The sequence below is a fragment of the Gambusia affinis genome, linkage group LG21, assembly GCF_019740435.1.
Source record: "Gambusia affinis linkage group LG21, SWU_Gaff_1.0, whole genome shotgun sequence".
In the NCBI taxonomy this organism is placed as follows: Eukaryota; Metazoa; Chordata; class Actinopteri; order Cyprinodontiformes; family Poeciliidae; genus Gambusia; species Gambusia affinis.
In genome coordinates, this window is record NC_057888.1 from 10,352,323 (window position 1) to 10,378,313 (window position 25,991).

Sequence of the window (25,991 nt, forward strand, 5' to 3'; positions counted from 1 at the left end):
AAAATGGGATCAGAAGCTCTGCATCCTGCGATACACAAAGACATCAAGTACGCAGAGAGACAGACATCAAATTCCTTTTAGAGTCCCTGACTCGTTCAAACCTTGCTGAATTCCTATGAGGAATACTAATGAGGCTCTGTGTGACTCAGAAAGCAGACTGCCCACCAAGAAAGCTTTTTTCCGCCATGTAGTGCTCCTCCGCTCCTCGCCCTGCCCCACCTTCATCAACACAGACAAGCTTTGCTCTCTCTACGGTTAAACAGACCAAAGGAAGGCATCGTCTAATGTATTTATTCCCTCCCTAGCCTCTGCATGTATAATGAATAGCGTCTCGTAAAGCTCGATAACACGAGCGGGACTTTCTGACTGACCCGGTGATGTCTGATGCATCCTGCTTCAAGACTGCAACGCTTCAGCAAACAATCAGCAGTGTTGACTTATGGGTGTATTCATTTTTAATGGAGGCAGCATATTTTACCCTACACATCATGAATTGTTTAAAGTATTTTTAAATCAAAAGCAACCCACACACTCCCATGCAATCAAATCAAATGTTCTCATAGTGTTACATAGTTTTATTCATTATAACTCATGAACAAATAAGTGTATTTTTCATTTAAATCAACATAACTGATCTCATTCCTGGGAAAATATCCATTGACTAAAAATATACGTTCTGCAGATTTGTCTGCTGTGCTAAGATTTAATCATCCTCTGCAACAGGCCATAACAAACATAAATACAATCAGATCTGAGCTGAAAACTAGAGTCAACAATCAATACAGCCATCTTGCTGGTAGATCTAACAACACTGACCCACAGAGCAAACAAAAGAAGCTCTCACTGAATTATTCCTGCCCACTGGCTCTTGACACGCTTCCCTGTAGCACTGTTGCTTTCATTCGCCACGGGACTTTGAGTGCAGCTTATGGATGTCGGCAGCTTACTTACATCATCGCTGGTGCCATTGATATTGTAGCCACAGTTCACAGCAATGTCAATAGGATGCATCTCAGTCCAGCCGTCAGCTGTGCAGGTTTTGGAGAGGTTACCTGCAGAGGGAGAAAGAGAATAGGCAGGAAGTGGATTTATTTCCTTTCTTTTTTTTTTACCAAAAAGGTTCCAAATTAGTTTGACTATGTGTAAAATAACTTCTCAGACTATAAAAAATAGTCAAGCTCACCAGAGACACAACATGTATGACTATCCCTGTGCTTCTTGGAAATAAAGTGAGAGCGAACACCCTGGTGAGATCAAAAGAGCTGACTGGGGCATTCAGGAAGAATGTTGTTTATGAGTTTGAAAGGGGCTTCTTAGGTGTCTCCAAAATTGTCAAATCAGGCGTTCTAGTGTTTGAAAAAATAATCTGCAAGAAGAGGACATTCAAAGCAGCTCGCCCTAGCAGCCTCCCAACAGGTTCTTGCTACTGATAAAAGTGGATATCAGTGCGATCAGAAAGAGACTGCTTGAAGGTTGAACTTCGAGAAGGAAACCTTTTCATCTCTGAGTAAAAGCATAAAGGCCAGAGTAAGATTTTCCAGACAAAACATAGACAACAGGCAGTTTCTCTAGAATAGTTTTCTTTGGACAAATGAGTCTAAATTTAGAATATTTTGAGACTGGGACATATGAGATGTTTGGTAAAAATCCCATACAGCAATCCAGGAAAAGAACCTCATCCCAACAAAGAAGCATAGAGGTGGAAGTAAAATGCTTTGGGGATGCTTTACTGCAGTAAAGGGTGGTTGAAGAAAATGTAAAATGCCTCATAAATCTTTTACAATTTTATATTTTAAAACTTAAAGAAAAATAATTTAACACTATTGTCCAAAACCCCCCCAGAAGATCTGACATGGCAACATGCCTAACCAAACACTAAGTTTAGTTATAGCTTAACTTTTTGGTTTTGGTCCCAAAACTTTGCATCAGCTTCAAGGTTGTAACATCACAAGCACAAAAACAGCCAGATATAAAACAATACAGTAGAAAGTGTTGTGGTTTGTGTTCAGTTTCATTAGCAAGAAGACAGAAATACAACTCTTTCAAACTTCATTGGCTTCTGGAGAAAAATAATAACTACTCTGAACAATAAAATGTATTAAAAACAAGATGTGTACATCTTTGTGGGCGTGTCTCTTTTTTCCTTTAACCTTTGTGCCTAAGTCTGTGGTTAGATATCAGAGGTTCACACCAATTGTAATTCTTGGTTAAAACGCAACCAAAAAACATTTTGCATCCTCTAAGGCTTAAACCTTCTTTAGAGAGCTGTCTGGATTTCTTAACTTCTCCGCTGCTGAGTACAGGAAAATAAAGCTTCATTATTGCTAATATCTACACTAAGAGAATGTGTTTCTTCAATAACTTACAAATTATTTGTAAGATTTCATCAAAGATTTGTGCACGTATTGTAAATCAACACGCTGTCTAGTCTGGAGCACAGTGTGACAGGCAGCAGATCTGTTTTGTGACTGTAAGCATGGCTAATTGCAGAAAAATGTCATCACATGAGCTGAGGAGTGAAAACGTGCAGTAGGAGGTTTCGATGTACCAAGATGTTCTGCTCAGTCAGAGAAAGGTCAGCGTGTGGTTGAAATGTCAGGTTGTCCTCGATGTAGCTGTGTGTAAACATGCTGCTTGTCAATATTCCCCCCTGTTTTATAATGCAATCAGATCATCTCCAAGACAGTTTTGTGGATGCTCTTCTTCACTTTCGGGTGAGGAAGCACTTTGCAGAGAACTTTTAAAGATGTCAATGCTGCCTTTAGTCTAAGCAGTAGACCTTCAGTCTTTGTAGTGTATTTATTGCTCTGTTGCGGTAAATTACCTGGCTGGACTCAAGGGTATTTCGGTTCAAGTAATAGACTGGCACATCTCGTTCTGGTGACATGCACTTACCGTTCTATTCTTAATATAATATTTCAATGTGAAGACCACAGAAAAGTCAGCAAGATTTCTTAGATGCCCATGTCAAATAAACCCATATATGAAAAAAAAAAAAAAGAAAACATGATTGGATGAGATTTTTATTTTGAAGAAATGTGACTGATTAATTGAATCAAGTACAGAAAAGTTCTGGAGTAATGTTGCATGTTGCTCAAAACTCGAATAGATGTGATAGTGATGATAGTTAGAATAAGCACTAACATCAAACCAGTGCATCTTTTCAGGTTACCTTTTCTAACAATCCGTCTTATCAGGCACACACTAACTTTAAGTAATTCTGTTGTTTTTTTTGTTTTGTTTTTTTTTTGCTATTTTATGGCTTTTGTTTAAATATGGAGATAAAGCAGAGAGACACATTTTTATTTGGGGGTAGTTTCACAATGATATTTGCTGGTGAATACCTCAATTGGCATTTTCTCCCATTTCTGAATAGAGATGTAACGCAAGCTCTGCTCTGAAAATAACGTCTCTCAGCAAACAGCATCACTTTGAGCTGACACAGTTTGACAATATTTAAATGAATGAATATGCATAAATCTAGGAGAAAATCCTCCTATTTATTCATTGAAACCACAGCCAGAGCAAATAGAGTGACACTCTTGATGAGTGGAGCTGTTTTTGTTGCAGCGATATTCTCAAGTTGCCTTTCTTCCACACCCAATCCAAGTTTTAAGTCTTTGAGGAGCATGTCCAAGTCAAGCTTCAAGTCTTTCTAATTCAGAGTAGAATTTAAAGACTCTAATGACAGAAATGGATATATTTTTTTAAATCTAATCATGACATCCAGGTCAGTAGTTCCCAAACCCTGTCCTCAGGTACCCCTGCTCTGCATGTTGTAGATGTTTCTGTTCCAGCACACTTGACTCAAATGATTGCTCTGCAGAGCTTCAGAAGAAGTTTCATTTATTTTGTTTCTGAAATGATCCAAAGTAATTTGACACAGAATCCATGTGGAGAGACATTAACATGGTCATTTTTTTGAAGCTGCAACTAACATGAACAAATTAAGAGCCATTTATAACCCATAATCCATCACTGGCTAATGATCAAGTGCATCTTTTTATAGTAAAACATGTGCAACAGAAGCAGAAGCAGTGTGTAGTTCACATACCAGCTTTCAATCATTCTTCGTTATATGACAATGATTCAAGACTCGGAGCAGGAATCCAATTCAACTTTCAAGACTTTTGGGTGTAAATCTGAGCCATATCTGAAGTCCTTTAATTTAATATAAGATTAAATTAAAGGATTTCATTAAAAAATATTGTAAATATGATAGTAATAGTTGTCAGTTTCTCTTTCGCCATGTCACTTCCTGTCAGGTACACTTTATAAAATTCCATAATCCACCAGGAAGACAGTGTTCGAACAGGTGCATCTTGTAATTTGGACTCTGATGTCCCTGCTACAGGAGAATGAGGTTGAATGAATCAGAGAAGCGACTCATCTGACATGACCGTGGTCCTCTTTGAAGCTTAGATTACTGGGTTAAAGTAAGGAAAAGCATAAAAATATGCACATCATTCTTTAGCAAAGTTGTTTCCTCTTTTCAAAGTTTGAAACTTTTTTTACTTATTCATTAAAGCCTCAGTGTATTTTTCTCAGTGCCCAGGTTATAATGCACAAAATAATGATCTAATAAATTTTGTACTAGAAGAATTTTGTTTTAATCTATAAACGGAACATTCAATGGCTCAAAGATCCATGGCTCTCAATGAAAAATGATCTGCTTACAGACAAAAACTCAAAAACCTAGAAGGTTTTTGAATAAGAGAAACAGTGTTTCATTCAGTGAGCTACAGTCAACTTTTTATCAATATTAAGAAAATATTTATCAATATTAAGAAAATAAAATAAAATAAAATCAATATTAAGAAAACTCAAAAACCTAGAAGGTTTTTGAATAAGAGAAACAGTGTTTCATTCAGTGAGCTACAGTCAACTTTTTATCAATATTAAGAAAATAAAAGAAATGCTCAGAGAAAGGAATAATTGTCTCTCCATCAAAGATTAACGGGGAACTGGGAGAGAGTCTCAACTTTCAAACATTTAGGAGTTTAAATCAACAATGAACTGTGTTTTAATCGTTGAGCACAGAAAAAAAACAGAATACGGCAACACAGGGTGTTCTTTTTGATTAAACTAAACATTTTGAAATTAGACAGCACCATTCTCCAACTATTTTAATATGCTCTTTCTACAGAGGGTTATATCTTTCGAGCGTATTTGCACTATGGGAAATATGCGTGCTAAAGATCATAAAATATTGCAGTACGTGACTAAATTATCCAGTAGGGTTATTGAAGTTGACCAGGTACCTGCAGCCCAGCTGTACGATGAGCTGATTATTACAAAGACAAATGAATTTCTTGTGGATTCAACACATCCTCTGCTTTAGAAATTCAACAGAAGGTCAGATGGCAGAATTTTTCACAGGAAAATCCGAACTACATGATTCCACAAGTCATTTGTGCCTACAGCAATCAGACTGCAAAATAACAAAGCACACCTGTTGCACTTTATCCTAGTGTTTTTTGGGTGGGGGGTATCTGTTATCTTTTATCTCAGCTATTCATCCTCTTTTTATATATATATATACCATCCTTGTTAAAATGTACATGTATTTTTGTCATGTCTATATTGTCCCTCTAGTCTGTTTTTTACACTTTTTGTCTTTATAGATGTGCCATGATGGATCACCTGAGTTTCCTCTGGTGGATAATGTGCCTTGAACTGGCATTGCTTTAAATGACACAGAACATAAATAACTTTAATGAGTCTGTCACCTAGGCAACATGTGATAACTGAGGTACTGGGTCAATTGAAACCTGGATAGGAGACAATGTAACCAACTTTGGATGATTTGTTTCACACCTCTTTACTTATTTAATCATTTATTTAATGGGTGGAAAGGAGAAAGTACTTCACCCAGGACCCGTAACAGAATTATTTCATAGCAGTTAATTCTGAAAACTGAATTAAATTTACTACTACATCAGATGAAGAGTGTAATAATCCATGAATGTTTTACATTTAAAACCTGTGGGACCTATAATCATCCGCAATCCTGGGGGTTGGAGTTCATGAAAGGTATAACTTGGGACATAAAAACTGTAAAACACTTTAAAATTGCAGGTTTAAATGCCTAAAAGTGACTTTGAAGAGAACATTTACTCTCTGGGCTTCCTCGGATGTGCTTTTTTCAAATTATTATTATGTCCTTTTGATTCTGACTGAAAAGATGTTGTTTATCTTTGGTAAATGTTTGTGATAATTTCCCTTAGAAAGTGGTCAATGCTAAATAATTTAAAAAAGGACCTAATGACAATTTGTCCCTTTATTACTTATCATCATGCCTCAGCAGGTTACAGGTTCCTCAGGGGTCAAGTCTTAGGGAAGTTATATCAACGCACCACATTTTCAGAGCAGTTTTCATTCTCTGCAGGAGAGAAAATCCACTCAACCTCCACCCATGATCAGCCTCTGGAATCATGTCTCAGATGTAATTAACAGGGAGTAAAACTGAGATTTCTAATAATTACAGGACAACTTGTATCAAAATGAGGGAGTAAGAAATATACAACATCTCATGCTTAATCAATTTAATTCTTATTTTGACAGATAAGAATTTCGATTCCTTAATTGAATCCTGCTTTGCATGGTGTTGACAGTAACAGATGGGATAAAGTTTCACCTAAAGTCAAAGCATATCCTTGATCTGTCTCACATTGTTGAGCTAGACATTTAACAACTGAGTTTTTCTGTGTCCTGCACTGACTGCTCTTTCTGACATTTGGTCTTGCAATCAGAAACAGACTGCAAAACCGAAGTATGCACAAGAAAGTTGAAGATATAAATGGATAAAATCTTCACTCTAGCAGTAGTTGCTCAGCTTGTGTTTAATGCCGTTTGCAAAAAAAAAAAAAAAGGGACTAGTGTGAAACCATTTACTTTAAAGAAGTAAAACCGCATGAAGACTGAAAAATGTTGAAAGGTTACCTGAAAATATCTGCTGTGATGCTAATTTTACGAGCAGATTCGCAGGTTTTCTTGAATTTGTTGCAGGATGTTCACCGACACCTTCAACATCATTTCTCTCTCCTGCTGCCATTATTTCAAGCGGGGTTGAAAGTGCACCCTTCGTCTGCAAAGCGTCACATTTTCCTGTGTCTCTAATTTGAAGTTTGACCCTGAAAAGGTGCTAATGCCACCATGAGGTTGGTGGTGTGGAGTGAGTGAGGTTCAGCATTAACGAATAGCTATGTGTGGTGAACTCTACTGGATGCTTAAGAGGCTTTTCACAACTATAGAATGAGCAAAGGTGAAAGAGTCTTCCTGAAGACTTGAACTGTGCACTGCTGAATAAAACCTGACAAAAAAAATGCTGAAGAGCTGCTGACAAATGGCAGGTTCAAGTACAGGAAATGCTTTTAAGAGAACTCTCTACTTAAAGGGAATAACGGTCTCTCAGGGTACTATTGGAAAGGACTGCTATTTTAACATCTACTAAAAAAAATAATAAACCAAGAACAAGTATAAAGACTGGACTATTTTACAAACTGGCTCTTTTATCCATAAAAACAGGCAGTGGAGATGCACAAAACTATCATATTCGTGTCCTTGGAGTACCTGCATGTGATCTGTGAGTGGTTACACCTAACAGCCATCATCGTGTCTCTCAGCAGAGCTGTCAATAGCTGGATTTCAACATATCTCTCAGTGGGGGAGCAGGAATGAGCACCGACTTGCTGGGTCACACACATGAAGCCGCAGCACAAGAGTAGCAGAGAAAAAGCCCTGAGGTGTGGATTGGATATTCATCACTCCCCTCCTCTCAAAATGCCTCAAAGAGAGAGCGAGAAGGGATTTTTTAAAAGTTTTGAGTCAGGCGAAGGGTTTTAGCAAAAGATTTATTCATCTGATTACATTGAAGACAAGCAGTGTATGTATGGTATAAATATATTTTGAAAAAACTTCTTCAACCAACTGAATCAAGGCAGGTGTATTTCTATAGCACCATTCATACTTAAGGCTTTGAATTTAAATGTTTTGAATTTAGATGATTACAATATTATTGCTGTGGAAGTGCACTATGATGAAAAGAAAAAGTTGAAAACCGAATAGATTCTGAGGTGTGAGTGCAAACAATTTTGTTTTGGGTATGTCTAACTTTTATATGGAGGAAAAACAAGTTTAAAATATTTTTTGACATAAAACAGAATCAAGAAAAACTGACAACTCAAAATGTAGTCATCTGACATGGCTCTATCTTATTTCATGGCTCTATAAAAGATAATTACATCAACAAATGAAGCAAAAACAATAATTTTGAGCTAATATTTAGTTTTTAAGCATAACTTGATTTCCTTATTTTTTATTTATTCATAACATGTATTTATTATATAATGTTTTTCGACTTCCCTTTGTTATATTTATTTATTTTTTTATTATTCGTGCATTAAATTTTGTTCCCATTAAGTTATTTTTAAAATTATTGTCTGTACATGTTTTAATTGAAAGATGTTATTTTGTTTTGTTTGGGTTATGAATTCCAGCTTAATTCTTATTTTCATGTTTTGCATTTCCAACCATCTGTCCATATGAAGACATGTAAACTTAATTTTATTCACCAGAAGAGGGACACAATAAAATAAAGTAAACAAAATCCTAAAATGTAAAATGCCTTTTTTGTATTGACTGTAACTTCTGGTTTCCTTTCATGTAAGACAAAATCTACTGACATCAACTTTGCAGAACCTCACTTTAATAAAAGTGATTATTTCAAGGACTGAGATAAGCTATGTGGTGAAATACATTAATAATTATTTAGAAATACTTTTATTTTCCTGATGATTGATAGTTCTTTGTTGTAGCATTTACCAGTTAAAGCCCAAGCACTCTTTTAGAAAGAAAAAACAACCTCATTCTTCGGTTCTCTCAGATTTGTCCTTTTCAGCAGTAAAATTGCTGAACTAACTTACAAAGCATGATCACTCCAGAGTCATTCCTTTGGATGAAGGACGCTGAAAAATTAATCACATTAATACCAAAACATACTTTTAAATTACCCAACTTTCAATATTCTTCTAAAAAGATCCTTTATGAAATCTTTTTGGATGGAGGAAAATGATAAATTCTTTGCAGATTGCTGTGTTTTTTCTCCTCTTTTGTTTTCTGAGTCCTAGATGTCAGCCACTTTCTATTTATATGTGTTTTCACAAAGCTTTCACAGTGCAAGCGTTGATTGTGAAGGTCAGACTTACCTGCATCATGAGCAAATAAGAAGCATTTTTACAGTGCTCCAAAATGTTTAAATGGGTTGCATTTTGCATTGAGTAGGAATAGAAATATTGTTTTCAATGACATTTTTTAATTTATTAATAATTATGATAAATATTGTGGGACTAGGACAAATTTAATTTGTCTCTGTATTTTTAGAACTTCATCACTGTTCACTTTATTGGCTACACTTGTTCATCTGATCAAATTACTCAATGCGGGCAAAAAACTGAACAGCTGAATGGGTGAAAAGAGAAGTTTCTTCTTTAAAAAAATACTTCTTCAGAAAACACGCAATAGCCTTTTTAAAGTCCCATCAGATTGTTTTTTGAAGACAATATTAACACTGCTTCTCTGGGGGCCAGGAAAAGCAGCTTTGTCTTGTTTGCAGACATAAACACGGGGATACAAAGGTTCTGGCCAAAACCCTTTGTATGTAAAAAATGCAATTAATTATGTTTAAAAAAAAATTTTTGTTAAAATCTATGTAGTTGTGTTAATAGAAATTAATGTGTTAAAGTCCTGGCCCTAATTTCAAGATAAAGATGTTGTTACAAAGTAACTACAGCATATAAAAAGTGCTCAGCTGTACTGGGTAAAAAGCCAAGATGAGGGTTTTCATTAAAGTTTTAAATCTACATAGTGAAGAGTTTTGTCTAATGAACACTGGCAGTGAGTTTCAGAACCCAGGAGTTGGCACAGAAAAGGTCTGCAAAAAATAACCTCTGGCAGCACTTGTTGACAAAACCTCTCTGCCATGATTGGAGAAAGGCAACAGTAGCTCCAACACCCACAATATTATCTAGAATATATTAACATGCACCATGTCAAACCTCGACGTAGATGAACTACCTAAAGAAACTGAGGGTACAGCTCACTCTGGCATTCCAATAACAGACTGAAAAATGGATGTGATGGGTCTCGATTTCAGCTGTGAAATGATGGTGGAGTTGGACTTTTGTGTAAACAAAATTAAAGCATGGATTCTGTTACGACCCAGCTCAGCCAGGGGGAAGGAGAAGTAACATTAAAGAAACCTAGATGTTAAGGTTTTTCAGTTTAGGATTTATTGTTTGGGTTTAACAAAATAATAAGGTAGAAAAAAAACCTTTACAATCAAAAGTTTAGGTGTAATGACCAAAAACAAAACATTGAATAAAACAATGTCCACAAAACAACCAGAGTTGGAAACCTAAAGATCTTAACCAAACAAAACAGGACCAAAACCTAAGGTTAACAAAGAACAAAACTCTAGTAGGCTACTATAAGCTTACATACAAAGTTCCTCACAGGGACTATCACAGGTAACAAAGATTTACAAAAGTTCACACAAAGACAATGCAGTATACCACAGTCCAACACCCAGCAAAGTGGCAAGCTGTCTCAATAATGAATCAGCCGCGCCTTCTCCCAGGAAGTCTTGGGTTTAAAAAGGGAGGCCTCATCAAGGATTGGTGGAGCCGACAATTGGTGAGCCAATCAGCTCCGCTGTAGACCTCAGGGAGTGTCACAGGAGGATTAGGGCTGCAGCCAGTTCCCAATAGAGTTAATTTCATTAGAAAGCTGCAGATATACAGAAAAGAAAGAGACAAAAGAAACATACAAGGCCACCGGCCGTAACACCTCCCCCCTTAAGACCTAAACCAAAAGGTTAGGAATTAACCCAACCAACAAGGTGACTATACAAGATATAGTCTAGACAAAACATCTGCTCTAAAGTTGACTACACCCTTAGGTTTGATGGCAAAACAGGAATCAAATCCTAGGTAGACCTCAATGTGCTGAAGTGCTAGAAGCAAAGCCAGTGTTTCTCAGTGATAAAGTACCTGAGCTGATTCTTAGTAAATTTACAAGAAAGTAACAGACGGGATGATCAGCTCCGTTATCACCTTCCTGTAACATAGCTCCAGGTCCCAGAACATCCTCCACCTCAAGTTTGAATGCCTTAGACATGTCTGGAGAAGAAAGGATGGGTGGATGAGACAAAAGAGACCCAACAGAATGCTGACACTCAGGAGTCCAGTTAAGGGTGACTTTTAAGTTCAGCAGAGTAGTGAAAAGGAGGACTATAATTAAGAAGGTTCTACACAAGTTCCTGTAAGCACAATCAATCCCAAGGAAATGATGAAAGGCTTTTCTTTTGACTTCCCAGTCACATGCCTTATACATTTCTGGGTTTGGCCTCTGTTGACTTTGGCAATAAATGGTATGGCGAAGAACAGGAGGAATAACCTTGTCAGGCTTACCAGTTATCTGAGAGGTGCCATAGTTGTGGCAGTACAGAGCATAAAATGACACTGGTTCAACTCTGGCTTTGTCAGCACTTACCCCACTTGAGAAACACCTTTTTACAGCTGGATCCACCTTCTGGGTTGCACAAAACTGAGATTGTGTGACAGAGGAGGACGGACCAACAGCGGTTTGCAACCCATCTGGTTTCACCTGGTTGGCTGCAGGCACCTGTGAATTAACCTGCATTTTCTGAGAAGTAGTGGCATTAGGTGGTGTGGGCTCTTCCTCCTTGGAAAGAGAGCAGGGGACATCCAACACTTCCAGTGCTGGAGTTACCTTACCACCAGCAATATCATTACCTAGCAGAAAGGAAATGCCCTTAATTGGTAATGCAGAACAAATAGCCACAGGAAAAGTGCCAGAAATCAGTTTTGATTGCAAGTGTACCAGATGTACAGGTCGGGGTACACAACCCATTTCAACTCCTTGCAGAGCAACATTGTAGCCACAAGAAGACAGCTCAGAGAAGGGTAAGGAGTCTACCAAGATAACAGATTGTGAGGCACCAGTATCACGCAAAATACGAACTGGATGTTGATCGGCAGGCTTTCCAGATAATGAAACAGATCCATCCAACAAAAAAGGTTCAAAACATGGATCAGGGGTGCAGTCAAGTTGAGCTTTTCCTAGACTATAAGTTTTGTTCTTAATTAAACCCACACCTTTTGGTTTGGTCTGCAAAGTGTTCTGTTCTTTTCGTTTCAAAGCTAAACAGTTTGCAATAAGATGACCTGTTTTGTGACAATAGAAACATTCTCTGTCATCTTTTTGTGGAGGTGACCTGGATTGTTCTGTAATTGTTTCAGCAGGCACACTTTCAATGAACACAGACTGAAAGGTAGACTTGTGTGTAAGAACATACTCATCTACTAACACAGCAGCAGAAGACAACGAGTTTACCTTTTGCTCATTTAAATGTACAACAACACTCTCAGGTAGACAATTTTTGAACTCCTCTAATAGAACCATTTCTCTCAAAGAGCTCAAATTTGTCACCTCACTTGAAGCACACCATCGGTCAAAGAGACTTCCCTTCTCCCTGGCAAACTCTACATAGGTCTGAGTGGGGTTTTTCTTAAATGACCTAAATTTTTGCCGGTAAGCCTCAGGAACAAGCTCATAAGCTTTCAAGATGGCAGCTTTAACCACCTCATACTTAAGCGTCATGAAGAGGGAGGGCAGCTACAACTTTTTGAGCCTTACCATGAATTTTGCACTGTAATAATATTGACCAAACATCATGTGGCCACTGTAAAGCCTGCGCTATCCGCTCAAAAGCAGAGAAATAAGAGTCAATTTCTGTCTCTCGAAACTCAGGTACTAAAGCCACATTTTTAGTAACATCAAAGGATCTAACTGAAAAGGGCCCCCCAAAACTACTACCAGGACTCTCACTGGTTGTTTGAACTGTGGACCTTGCTTGATACTCAAGCTCCAGCCTTCGAAGCTTTATAGCTTTTTCAGCCTCAATTTCCAACCGTTTAACTTCAAGCTGATATTGCCTGAGCTGTGCCTTCTCTTCAGCCTCAAATTGCAGTCTAGCAAGACGAACCTTCAAGCGAGCATCAACTTTGGACCCAACAGATCCAGGGGAAACTGAGAGGGGTCAAACCGAGGAAGTGTGACAGGAGTAGCAATCCCACCAACAACCTCCATGTCCACCTCTGGTGTTAGCTCCTGAGGTTTCTTTGCAATATTAGGAGGGCCAGCAGATTCTGACTCTGCAGCAGGCACAGCATCAGTTGGCAGAGCAGATGAGACAGAAATCTCAGAGGGCAAAGTCAACAAGTTCAGCTCAACCAGTTTGTTCACAATTAGATCCCAGCTCCTTCTTAACCAGTTGCTTAGAATAAGAAATGGAAAAGCAACTAGCAATTTTAGCTAAGTCATCTTTACGACAACATGCAAGTTGCTCAAGAGAAGGGTGTTCCAAGAACTGGTCAATATTAAACTGAGCCATTTTGGACTAACAGCGCAAACTTTACAAAGGCACCTTCAAAACATTAAACCAAACAAATTTTCCTAAACTGTAGTCACAGGATTATTAAATATATCCCGGACGAGCCCCCACTTAATGTTACGACCCAGCTCAGCCAGGGGGAAGGAGAAGTAACATTAAATAAACCTAGATGTTAAGGTTTTTCAGTTTAGGATTTATTGTTTGGGTTTAACAAAATAATAAGGTAGAAAAAAAACCTTTACAATCAAAAGTTTAGGTGTAATGACCAAAAACAAAACATTGAATAAAACAATGTCCACAAAACAACCAGAGTTGGAAACCTAAAGATCTTAACCAAACAAAACAGGACCAAAACCTAAGGTTAACAAAGAACAAAACTCTAGTAGGCTACTATAAGCTTACATACAAAGTTCCTCACAGGGGCTATCACAGGTAACAAAGATTTACAAAAGTTCACACAAAGACAATGCAGTATACCACAGTCAAACACCCAGCAAAGTGGCAAGCTGTCTCAATAATGAATCAGCCGCGCCTTCTCCCAGGAAGTCTTGGGCTTAAAAAGGGAGGCCTCATCAAGGATTGGTGGAGCCGACAATTGGTGAGCCAATCAGCTCCGCTGTAGACCTCAGGGAGTGGCACAGGAGGATTAGGGCTGCAGCCAGTTCCCAATAGAGTTAATTTCATTAGAAAGCTGCAGATATACAGAAAAGAAAGAGACAAAAGAAACATACAAGGCCACCGGCCGTAACAGATTCACTAAGACATATATCAACAGTTCAGGGTGATGATGGGGGTGTAAATTCACACTTTAAGCTTCGTAGAATCAATTAAGGCTTGTGTAAACATCAGAGATAACATGGGTTTTCTTGCTGTCTGTATTCACCCCTTCATTGCCAAAACGTACCCATTTCTCAGTGGTAGCTTCTACCAAAACATAACATCATGTCGCAAAACTCAAATTATCTAAAACTAGCCTCAAACTAATATGAAAACAAGTTTATTGTGTTCCATTGGTCACTCCATTTTAATCCAGGGGAAACAAAAGTACTGGTTACAATTTTCTTTTTTACCTTTTTTTTTGCCATATTTGGTCTGAAATTGCAAGAAAAGTGTAAGAAACGGTTCTTTAAGCTCAGTGTTTGTGATAATCTTACCTCTCTGTTTGTCACTGAAGTAGCTGAAATATGTTGGACAGGTTATTGTCACCACTTCTCCAAGTCTGGCTGAAGGCCAACAGGCGATGATGTCCCACATCCCCTGGCAACCTGCCAAAAGAAGGTCAACAACACAAACATTGCATCACTCACCATACGACAGGAAACATACCGAGAGAGGGCAATGACAGAACAAAGTCATGGCACAGCGGACTCCTGAATCTTTTAGTGCCACAGATCTGCAAAAAGTCTGGTTTATTAATGTCACCTGTGTGGAATTTATGAAATTATTTCTTATTTGTATTTTGGAAATGAAAGCAAATAATTATTATGCCAAACAGTTTGCAAATTTTGTGGTAGAAGGAAAATAATCTTGTTCTGAATGCACAAAATAATCAGATAATAATTCAGACTTAAAATTAATTTATTGTTCAAACATTTCTGTATTCAGGTATAAACAAATAAATACCAGAGAACTGAAATTGAGGTTGCTGTTTAGGATAACTTTGTGAACTGTAGGGATTTCTTTCTCAAGAAATCTGTTTCCATCCCTTTTCTGTATTACACACCAAGGTCACAACCTTGTCAGCTGTCCTCATTCCGCCACCTAACACCCTGTAAAGCCTCAGGAAGGTGTGAAAACACAAAAACATAAGTTGTAAGCTACCCCTGTGCAAATTTAGTTTATGAAAAGTTCAAAACAAAGAAAGTTTCTCAAAACATCTGAGTCTTCAGAGCGAATCCACTGCGGCTGAAACTTTCTCAGCCATATGTTGTGGTCGTGGATGTATGTTCTCCCATAAATGGACAGTCAGCTAATTCATTTATTCAGGATGTGATCTCAGAGTTCAACTTTCACTCCCTTCCTGTTGAGGAAGCAGATAGGAGAGCAGAAAAATGAGATCAGTGCAGAGATAGGAAAAGCTGTTCCCACACCAGCTCTTTATATGGAACCACTTAAAGCAAAGTACGGTATGGCCAGCAGGTATATGGATGTATGTTATAATAAAAGCAATTGGAGGAAAGACTGATGCTGTCTAATAGGTATAAGTGATTTTGTGCGCTTAAAAATGACAGGAGTCCCAGGAAACAATGATTGAGTGGGAGAGAATATAAAGCAGTAATAATTAAATTTTCAGATAATGCATTAAGAGGCACTACTGTGTTATTAAATGATTTTTCATAAGTGTGTTGAAGAGGCCTGTCCATTTAGAGGGATAATTTCTTACACCTACAGATGATGTGACTTTCGGAACTTTTTTCCGCATTCAATGTATATTTTAAACTTTTATGACTTTTCTCTTTATTTAAGTTGTTTGACCTCCTACTGTGATTGAAATGTTACAACTGGTTGTACATTAATGGGTCTGGATATGTAAATATGAGTGCTTAATTACACTGGTTAATAAGACTTTGGTGTAATCAAATGTGTTGTGTTTTAATAGTAATAATAACAACAACAATAACAACCACAATAATAATAATAATATATTTTATTTGAGGGTGTATTTGAAGCGAGAGACCAGCATAGTAAAGGAGAAATCTGATTCTTAGAGGACAGAAGCAAAGACAAGGCTATGAAATGTCTTTAATGACCACCTGATCATATCTACAAGCTGACTTGGAGGTGTGGAAAGAAAGAATAAACAGACAATTTTGTCCTACACTGAAAAAGCTAACAAGTGGAGGGTTTTTTTAAACTCTCCTGGAGCTTCAACAGGAACTATGATATTTGGTCAGATGACACTAAGATTGAGCTTCTCAGCAACAAACTGACCAGTTTGGTGGGTCAGGTGGGCTTGATATAAAGCAAGCAAAGCAAAGAACTGCTCTCATGCTACGTCTTAGATAAAATCTTTGTATCTCTTTTCTGTAATCAATTAGTGCGATAAAAGTGCCAACCTCTGATTTAGAGCTCCCACAAGCAAAGACGACTGGCGACAAATATCAAGCAGTGTCTCATAAATTCTGGGAAAACATTGAGGTGTGACTGCAGCAGCATCGACTGACGGGATTCCTTTCCTCCTGTGGGCAGTTATTGCAGGTTCTACCTCTGCCTGTCTTCCCTCTTCACCTCTTCCTCTTCACCGTCCTACTCTCATAACAAAACACATTGACATCCATAACATGCTGTCTGTTTATTGATGGGCCGACATGTCAGACCAGTCTGACTCGATTGTGCCGAAGCTACAATTCATGCAGTTTGTCATCGTTGATCATGCTGTGTGACAGGAGCTACTATAATGTCTCGCTCAAACAGTGCGACACATTCAAATCCTGTGTGGTTTTTGAAAAGCCGGGATTAGACTGAGTTAAAGCACCTCGTGTTCGGTCCAGCATGGTGAAGGATCTGTGATGCCGTGAGCTTGAATGTCTTACAAAGGTCATGGAAATCTTATTAGTCTGTGTAATAAGGCGAACTCTTAAAACAATGTAGATTTTATTTGAAAGTGTTTCAAGTGCTGTAGCTTAGAGTTTTCTAGTGGCAAAAAACTACATGAGAATTTACAATGAGTTTTAAGACTTCATTTCTGTTTTAAGATTGAGCCCAAATTTACTGTGTTGAATTAGTCAGCCGTATAAAATGCACACACTCTCTTTCTGCTATTGATAATAGCACTTTAGGGGAAAGGAGGAGAGTGCTTCCTCCTTTCCTCGCAATGATTTCACCCTTGCACCCTACTCTTCCCTCCTGATAGCCCCCTGTACACACTCAACGAACAAAAAGAGTTTTCAAGAATGACCTGAAGTGACATTCCCAGAGGTGCGATTTTCACAGCGCTCTTTCTCCAGCTCGATCTCGTTCATCACGTCGCACATCTGTACTGATAGCACCTGCAAAAGATTAAGAAAGCAAGATCTAATAAGAAAAATCTGTTTTTATTTACTTTCTATAAAAGTTTTTATTTTAGTGATTAAGAGGAGTAGAAAGGTTCTGTTCAAGTTTTTTTTTACTTTGTTTTTTTTTGTTTGTTTGGCTTTTTGGTGGGTTTTTTGTGGTTGTTTTTTGTTGTTTTTTTTACAATATTTTAGCTTCCCGTAAGGCCTTTTTTCAGAGAGAATAAAGCTCTGGCTGATAATGCGGTAAATGCACAGAAATGTTCTCTATGTCAGAAATCTAAACAAAGCCTCTTTGTGGAAAAGGAAAATAGATGCTATCATGCAAATGGATTAGGAAGTGGAGAGGGGAGCCACTGAGTAATCTGCTGCGATTGTTCATCTGTGTCAACAAAGGCTGAAAAATGCGGGCTGACAGCCACTGGCAGAGAGCCGGTGGGCCAAAGAAAACGTGTAAGACGAGCAGCAAAAGCCTGAGAAGGTCAGAGGAGATGAGCAGAGAGAAGGATAGAGAAGTCAGTATGAACCAGAGCATATTCATGAACTCTCCCAGCCCAAGCTCCAAAGCAGTGAGAGCAGCAAAGGTCAGAGTAAAAGGAGTGCTGGAGCAAAAAGTAGTTGATATATTAACAATTCACTGAACCCTGCATGGCCAGTAATTGGTTAGTATCGACACTTTAAGCCACCCTGCTGTTGCAAATCATTGTCGTCAGGAAAAAAGAATGAGGACATGGTATAAAGGAACAGCTGTCATTTTCAGACCGATCTTTTTAATCTGACAAACATCGGAGCTCTATTAAACATGGCTGGTCATATGCAACATATATGTCCTTTTATTCATGTTTCTGTAATTTATGTTTAACAGGACCTCTCAGCAATAAACATTTTGCATTTTTATGCCATGCTTCCTTTTTTTTCTTTTACAAAACAGCTTTAGATTTGTGGGTTCACCTGCAGGCTGGAGTACAAGTACACTTCTCCATGTTTTCTCTGTTTGTGGATAATGGCTCTCACTGTGCTTCACTGGACACATGAAACCTAATAAATTGCTTAATAACCAATTTATTAGCTCTATAATACTGGCAATGACTTTGTGTCTTATCTGTTCTGAAATTTCTTTGAATCGATTCATGAAAACTTACAGCCTGCTCCTTGATGCCAGGCAGGCTCTGTTTGAGTGATGTACTGATTCTTTAGGTCTGATGGTAATAAGCCTGGGTCTGACTTGTAAGTTTGATATAAATAAAGCACTAAGACACAGTGAGACCAGTTATATTTTGACGATGAAACATTTAAATGTTTGGCACTCCGCACATTAAGACTCAACAAATACATTTGCCTTAATAAACTAACCTGCTACAATCCAACTAAAGTCCATGGTTGTAACAAAACACACTTAGCTAAAGTGCAAGAGATAAGAATATTTTACAAGCCACAACATTATATATCTCCCCTATCTTGTCTGGGTTTAATTTATTGCTTAATTTACCTCCTCCTGACATGGATGAGGTCACACTGACACCATCCATGAGATTTTGCTCTTGGGAGTCTTTTCCTAAAACTGATTACAGCATCAAATCCGACATACCTGAAGTAATAGCAGCAGAGCAGCCTGGAGATCAGACTTTAATCTGCAAACCGGATGTACATAAATCAAGGCAGAATGAAATCTCCTGTTGGCTGAATCATTTGGTGACCTTAGTATCGATTGACCCAGAATAGACTCTGGGTCAACTGTGCACTTATTTAGTTGCTTCATTTGCACAACAAGCTTCTCTCTGAGAAAAACACTATTATCACAATGAATGAACAACATAGAACTATCCTACATTATTAGAGACGCTTAAAAGTCCTCAGTGGAAAACAAAGCAATAATTCAAGTATATGTGAGAAATGTCCTGACTCTGCTCTCAAAAGACCAGTCATCTGTCAAACATGGCAACACATCCAACTAAAGATGTATTTCACTTTGTACAGCCTGACTCAGCAGAGTTTCCACTGTAGTAAAGACAGAGTTCAAACACAGCATGAGAGGCATCACTAACGAGCTGAAATGAACTGCAGAGGGGGCATGCGGCACTAACACGCAGTTTGGTCATTTTGTGTAGGAACAATACACACAAAACCTTCTGGAATTAAAGAGTTTTTATTAGAATTTTATTACAAAATGACATGTCAGGAAACAATTGATGGACATATCCTTACTGCCATTACAGCATTCCAAAACGTTCAGCTTGTTTCCTCTGGAAATTTTGACATTTTAGTTTTACAGAAGAGCTCTGAGACTTTAAGGTTGGAAGGACTTTACCATCATTTTGCGTACAAACTTTATTCATAATCATTTTGTTACTGATGTGGATATATCCTCAAATGCATGAGGATTTTTGAGACCAGCACTGTCATAGTAGAAAACATCTGATTCTTCGTTTCGTTTCTTTTTCTGCTGTTCAATGCTTTTGTAAAAATTTTCTGCCACTTTAAGTTGGCTGTGGTCTACCTATCACAGCTAATATGAACAGGTAAGAAAAGACCTGAAGGAATATTGCCACATTGTGTTATCCATTGAGTTTGAAGATTCCATCTTCTTCAGCTCATACTTTTGGATTTCACATTAAATTTCTGTAGTCCTCAGTTTGAGAAAAATCCAACACAGCTCTCTGGAAATGTTTCAAGTGGCAAGACGTGGCCCTTGACATCTGGAACGTAAGTGATTTTTCCCAGGGTGAAATTTCTGTTGCCATTTCTATGATGCAAGCTTTCTTTGAGGTGACCTGACAAACAAAACTCCCCTGAAAACAGTGGAAGCGAAATTCTTTGTTGGTTCAAGCTTCGAGTGGCGTTACATGCAAATATTTGTGTCAAAGTAGATTTCACACCAAGTAAGGGTATCTGACATTTAAACAAGTTGGCAACAGAGGACCCAAACAGAAGACAGGCAGAAACATGAGCACCTTAATATGTCACAAAATCTGGAAGAAAATTTACAAAAGTATGGAGACTCATCATTTTTTCATTCTTGCTAAGGTATGGTAGTGTCATGATAGTTTACATGTCCTCTACATTCTGCTTATGATCCTGAAGTTCCTAATTGAAACCTTGGTTCATGATTTTCTGGTGAGGGGGTGTCTGTTGCTCCTCACCTGCTAAAAATCAGAATAGGAAGAAAGTGAACTTACTTATTTAATGGTGCTACATGGAGAAGTAAAATGGCCAGGATTTTTAAAAATTACAAAATATTACACAGCAGAGACTAATGGGTAAATGTGCCCACTGCCACAAGTCTGAACAAAAGATTTCAGGCTTTGAGAGTAAATAAAGTTCAAAATAAAAGCCACTGTAGTGTTTCTGTATCTTGAATGAAGATTGTTCGAGCTTCAATAAGTCTGCTGTGTGATGAGTGAAGTTCACAAAAGTAAGAAAAATCCAACATTTAGTCCCCACTTTCCTCCTACTTTTTCTTTCATCAGAAACAATAAAACACTCCTTAGTGTTTGGTGTTTTTCAAAATAACAGGCTCAAGTTTCGAGCCGAAGATTCCCAAAAATGATTAGTGCTGAATGAACAGAATAAACTCGGAGACAAAGTCCCTCATCAGACAAGAAAACAGACATATTGGAGTGACGTCTGCGCTGCCTTAGCCTGTAGGCTGCTGGGATCAAGTGTTTTTTATTGCTCAGAGTTGGTTTATTTCTTCAGAGCCGGAATCACAAAGAGGGTGACCTGTGCTGAAACAATCATCCAAGTTCACTGCATGGATTCAAACCTGTCCTCAAAGAAACTGAAGCACAGAAAGGGCAGTGACTTTTATTATTATTTTTGGTTTAAAATGCCGAAAGCAAAATGAAGTACATACTACCTGAGGTTGAAAATATGCTTCTAACATCTCCAGCTTAACACTTCTTCCAGACCGACAGCAAAATTGAACAATAAATCAATCTCCATGTCCTAAACCTTGCAGCAGATGATAAGTGGACCTCTGCAAACCCCTAGGGAAGCACACATACACACTGCAGCTTAGAAAGAAAACCATCTCATAAATACCTGTCAGCTCTGATAGTTTGAGCAGAGCTCATCCTGAGGGCCTGCCAGGCTGGTGCTTCTCAATTTTTAGGGGCTGTCTTTCTTTAAAATGGCACCCATGTTTTCCCTTGTATGATGGGGAGATAATGATCAAATAAAAGATAAGAGGAGTTGAGGGAAAAATTAAAGGAGAGGCTTGTGTCGTTGTGCGGCCCATCAATCCAGCGTAACGCCTTTATATCCAGCCTCCATCTCTCTGTGGAGAAACATCTACACCATGTGCAATCCTCGCTCATTAATTTTAGGATTTATTCGCAAATGTGCAAAAATGAATGACTCTACTGGCCAAACACAAAGAAACGTCACTTTTAAACAAGTTTAGTGAACTAACAAATAACATCCCGAATTACTGTGGACAAAAATAATCTGAAAAAATCAATAGAATCCCTAATTACATGAATCCAGTCCAGAGAAACCTTTTTTTTTTTTTTTTACCTGAACCTTTCTTTCAGGTTTAAAAAATCTGAAAGAAAGGAAAATTATATAATCATTTTAAATTCGGTTTATTTAGGTTTCAATAAGGGCAACATAAAATCAATGGAAGATTTTCAATGTAAGAGTACGTCCCAGTAAGTCAGTCATTAGTATTCCACCACATGCCTCCAAAACACAGCAGGCGTGAAGTCCGCCAGCCATTTAAGCAGCATACGTATCAGCTCCAGTCAGCTGTAGTAGAGAAAACGGCATAAGCAACAACCGTTTGTGTTTGGAAAAATAAACAACAATGTCGCTTCACTTCACACTTCACCATTAATTTTAAAATCTGACAGAACTGGACCTGAAGAGGCAATCCTCAAAAGTTTTGAGAGCAATCTCCAACTGAAAGATTGTGTCTGAGCTTCTAAACATGATGGTGGTCATGAACTATTTCACATCCATCTCTTCTTTTGTCTCTGCTGCACCAGCTGCGTATGTGACCAGAAACATTTACATTCTTTTACATCTTCACCTTATTTTCTGTGAAACCAGCTGCACAACATTTTGCTCCTTTGCACAACCAGCATCTGTCAGCAGATGTTTTTTTTTTTTTTTTTTTTAAGACAATCAGTGTAGTGCAACATCCATCGACATTTGCAGTGCTAAGATATTTGTTCAGAGTGGAGGTTACAATAAGTCAGGATACCATTTTACCCAAAATGCCTCATTTAAATGTGGGCAAGGCCTGTCCATTCCTAGAAATGTTATTTACTTGGAAACAATTACCACTGGATAGAAAACTAACTGTTCATAGGGGTTCATGATAAGGACACAGATTCAGGTTTACACGGGACCAGAAATGGCTTCATGAGCTGCCTCCTATTTCATTTCAGATTTCAAAGACATTTATATTACTGTGAAAATGTCAGAACAGAAGGCGTTAGTCCTCCTTCAAACCAGATTAATGCTGCCCAAAACTCCAGAACCTCAGAGGCTACATGAACATTGATGGATCACATCAAAGTCAGAAAACCTATTCAGTGCAAACATGAAACTATGTCACATATAGGGGTTTTTTTTTCTGCTGCTTTCCTGGCCATCTAATGACAATATTGCAACAAATTTCTGTATGCTACAAACCTCCTTAGATATATATTAGTCTCAGGTTCAGCCTTGGAGCAAAGAAGGAAATAAACATTAGTATTTTCTTGAGCACATTCACAGCATGAGGGAGGAGCACTGCTCCATCTGCCACAACATTCTGTGTGCACATACTTCATACAGTGCTTTCATCACTAAACTCAAAATACAAAACATATCCCCAAGAGACTGTCACATCCAGGCTCCAAAACCGGAACCTGCTTGTGCTGCAACTAGTTTGAAATTTTGTTATAAATCATATGTATCACTTTTTACCTTCTTAACACTCTGTCCTTCTCCTTTACACCTCTTCAAACAACATGGAGCTCCTGTTTGGAGGCTCCAAAACAAAAAAAAGAAAGTGAGAACAGCCTATTTGCACAATTTGGAGGTGTGTGTGTTCCTTTCCATTTGGGACATCTATCTCATAGCAAGGTCAGTGCAATCCCATCTCCTTGTACAGGTGGAGGTGTCTTTATTGTCTCGGAGATCTTGCCTTTCTTGTCTCATCTCTTTAATTAGATCCTTTTAGTTACAGACAAATTATTGGTAAAATGCAACACAAATAGCAAAACAAAAAGGTGCGCTTCATGTGATTGTGAACCTGCTTGATTGTTTCTCTGCAGAAACTCAGCTGGCACATCTAAGCAGGGTCTGCTTGCTCACCCCTGAGGGGGTTTAAAGAAACAAGTAGCAAGACAAAAAGAAGTGAGAGGAGGTGAGCCGTGTAGTGATGTTCAGCCAACAGAACATCCAGCTGTATTATAAGAACGACATGGCTGAAGTAATGTTTTCTCCTTTGTTATAAGTCGGAGCAACACTGTGTTGAGTCTCACAACAGACACAAATTCAGTTTCTTGTTTGCTTCTCTAATTGTCTGATACAACAATGAAATATGAGACAATAGAACAAGAAAAGAAAAAATGCTTTCTTACTTCTTGGTAAAAAATGTGACTAAACGTTGATTGCTTGGAGATGCATTGAAAACGAACAACAGAATTATATTAAGACGACTGCATGGTGACTGAAGCGTCGCACTGAAAACGTAATCCAGTTCATGTCAGCTGAAAGTAAGAGGACAGCAAGTGTCTGTCTGCAGAGAGGCAGCGTGGAACATTGAAAACGAATGTTCTGCTTGGTTGGGCTTGGGAAAAGATTACAGTTTAGGTCATCAGTACAAATGATATCATAGAGAGATGGGAGAATGGTAAAATGGCTTCTTGAACGGTTGGAAGCTCAGGCAACAGGAAACGGGGTGCTCATACTAAAACGTAAAGAGACACGATTATTAACGTTAGTTGCTGTGTTTCAGTTAACATTGATGTTCATGCTGGCTGTCTCATTCATCTCTAGCATCCATCTGTTTTCAAAGAGCTTGATGTTTTCTCTGATCTGATTGATGACAGCTTAGATTTTGCTTTCCTGCTTCACAACCTTTTTCAATAAACTGATAAAAAGCACCCTCTTTGAAAGAACTTTCTTTTAATTAAGCTTTGTTGTGTTATTTGAAGTGTTCTGTTTATGGTTGCTGTGAGGGGAAACTCATTTGTTACAGCCTGCTCTGCTAACCAGCAGGAGGCGTGTCAAACAAATGCTTTCCTTCAAAATTTTCCTCATTTCTCATTCTGTAACCACAACAGGAAATCAGCCAGCTGCACTTGAACGCAAACAGTTTAGATGAAGACGGACTTTATTTATTCAGACAGTTCCTTTCGGTGTCAGTCAGGTGATTTTGTTTTTCACATCCAGAGGGAAGGACGAGTTATTATTGCACACCGCGCTCTCTGTCCTCTTCTTCCTCCGTCTCCCATCTGCTTTGTGTTAAATTGATAACAGTGGCATTCAGCCACTGGCGCGCAGTTTTACCCATTTAGGGGACTTTCTGTGCAGGCTTGAACACCACATTTTCTCACTGGATGTATTGATGTAACATGTCAGGCTGTGTCACTTTAAAGCCACCACAGACGACTTTGGGAAAGACACCCGGCAAGAGCCACTAACTTGGATCAACAAGTGATGATTCTGGTTAATCCAAGGCTTCAGGGTGGCCCAGAAGTAGTCAAAGGCAAGGAGGGAGAGAGTCTTTGTTATTTTGGGCCTCAAGGGAGCCTTCTTCGTGGGCAGTAGCTACATTTAATCCACCACCATCATTCACGTCCTAGAGTTGTCTTTGATTGCCTCTCACAAGTATTTGAAATGGGGAGAAAAAGCATCCACTTCTTTGAAATCACACAAGGGTCTGAACAGCAGTGCACGTAAACAGAGCTCAGCACAAGTATAAATACTTCTGATAAAAACACAAGATGGATGGATGGATGGATGGATGGATTAGAAAATACCTACATTTTTCCAGACATTTCTTGTCTTCCTCTATAGTCATCCACTTTGAATGTACTGATTGCTGCACATTATTTGATAACGGAAAAAATGATTGAAGGTAAAAGCATCTGAATTCAGATCCCATTCAATTGCTCTGACTCACAATCCAGTCTGTTGAAAAATGTCTACTTTATACCAGTGTGGCCTTGGCTAAGACCATCTATTTGAATTATAAATGTTTTCGTCATTGAACAGAGAGCATCTGTCGACGACTACCAGGAATTTAAATGTTCTGAGTCACCTTCTGAGAAAAGGATGAAAAAAAAATTCAGAAAAAGACAGACATCTTTAGGTTGTCAACAAGTGGGAGGGAAAATGTAAAAAGTAGCCAACGCGTCTACAATTCAAGGTTTTCATTGTAAATCTAAGTGATTAAATTACTTTAATTTCATTTAGTAGGAATATTAAGTAATTTAGTCACTTTTGGGTTAACATTACATTCATGTAGTAGTGAAGTGCATAATAATCAAATCAATTAAATGCGTTAACATGATTATCAGTCTATTTTA

At 38.2% G+C, this 25,991-nt stretch overlaps 1 protein-coding gene across 4 annotated transcripts in view; it reads right to left on the reverse strand.

Moving 5' to 3' along the window:
* Positions 1–25,991, reverse strand: part of vipr1b (vasoactive intestinal peptide receptor 1b) — a 40,947-nt gene that overhangs the window by 14,712 nt on the left and 244 nt on the right. For 3 of the 4 annotated variants that reach the window (XM_044105428.1, XM_044105427.1, XM_044105426.1), the window contains exons 2-4: positions 17,373–17,463; positions 14,629–14,739; positions 952–1,052 (exon numbers count right to left, since the gene is read on the reverse strand). In XM_044105428.1, the coding sequence (XP_043961363.1) occupies positions 952–1,052; positions 14,629–14,739; positions 17,373–17,463 (303 nt within the window). The remainder of the gene's footprint in view (positions 1–951; positions 1,053–14,628; positions 14,740–17,372; positions 17,464–25,991) is intronic. The other variant, XM_044105429.1, reaches the window with a different exon arrangement.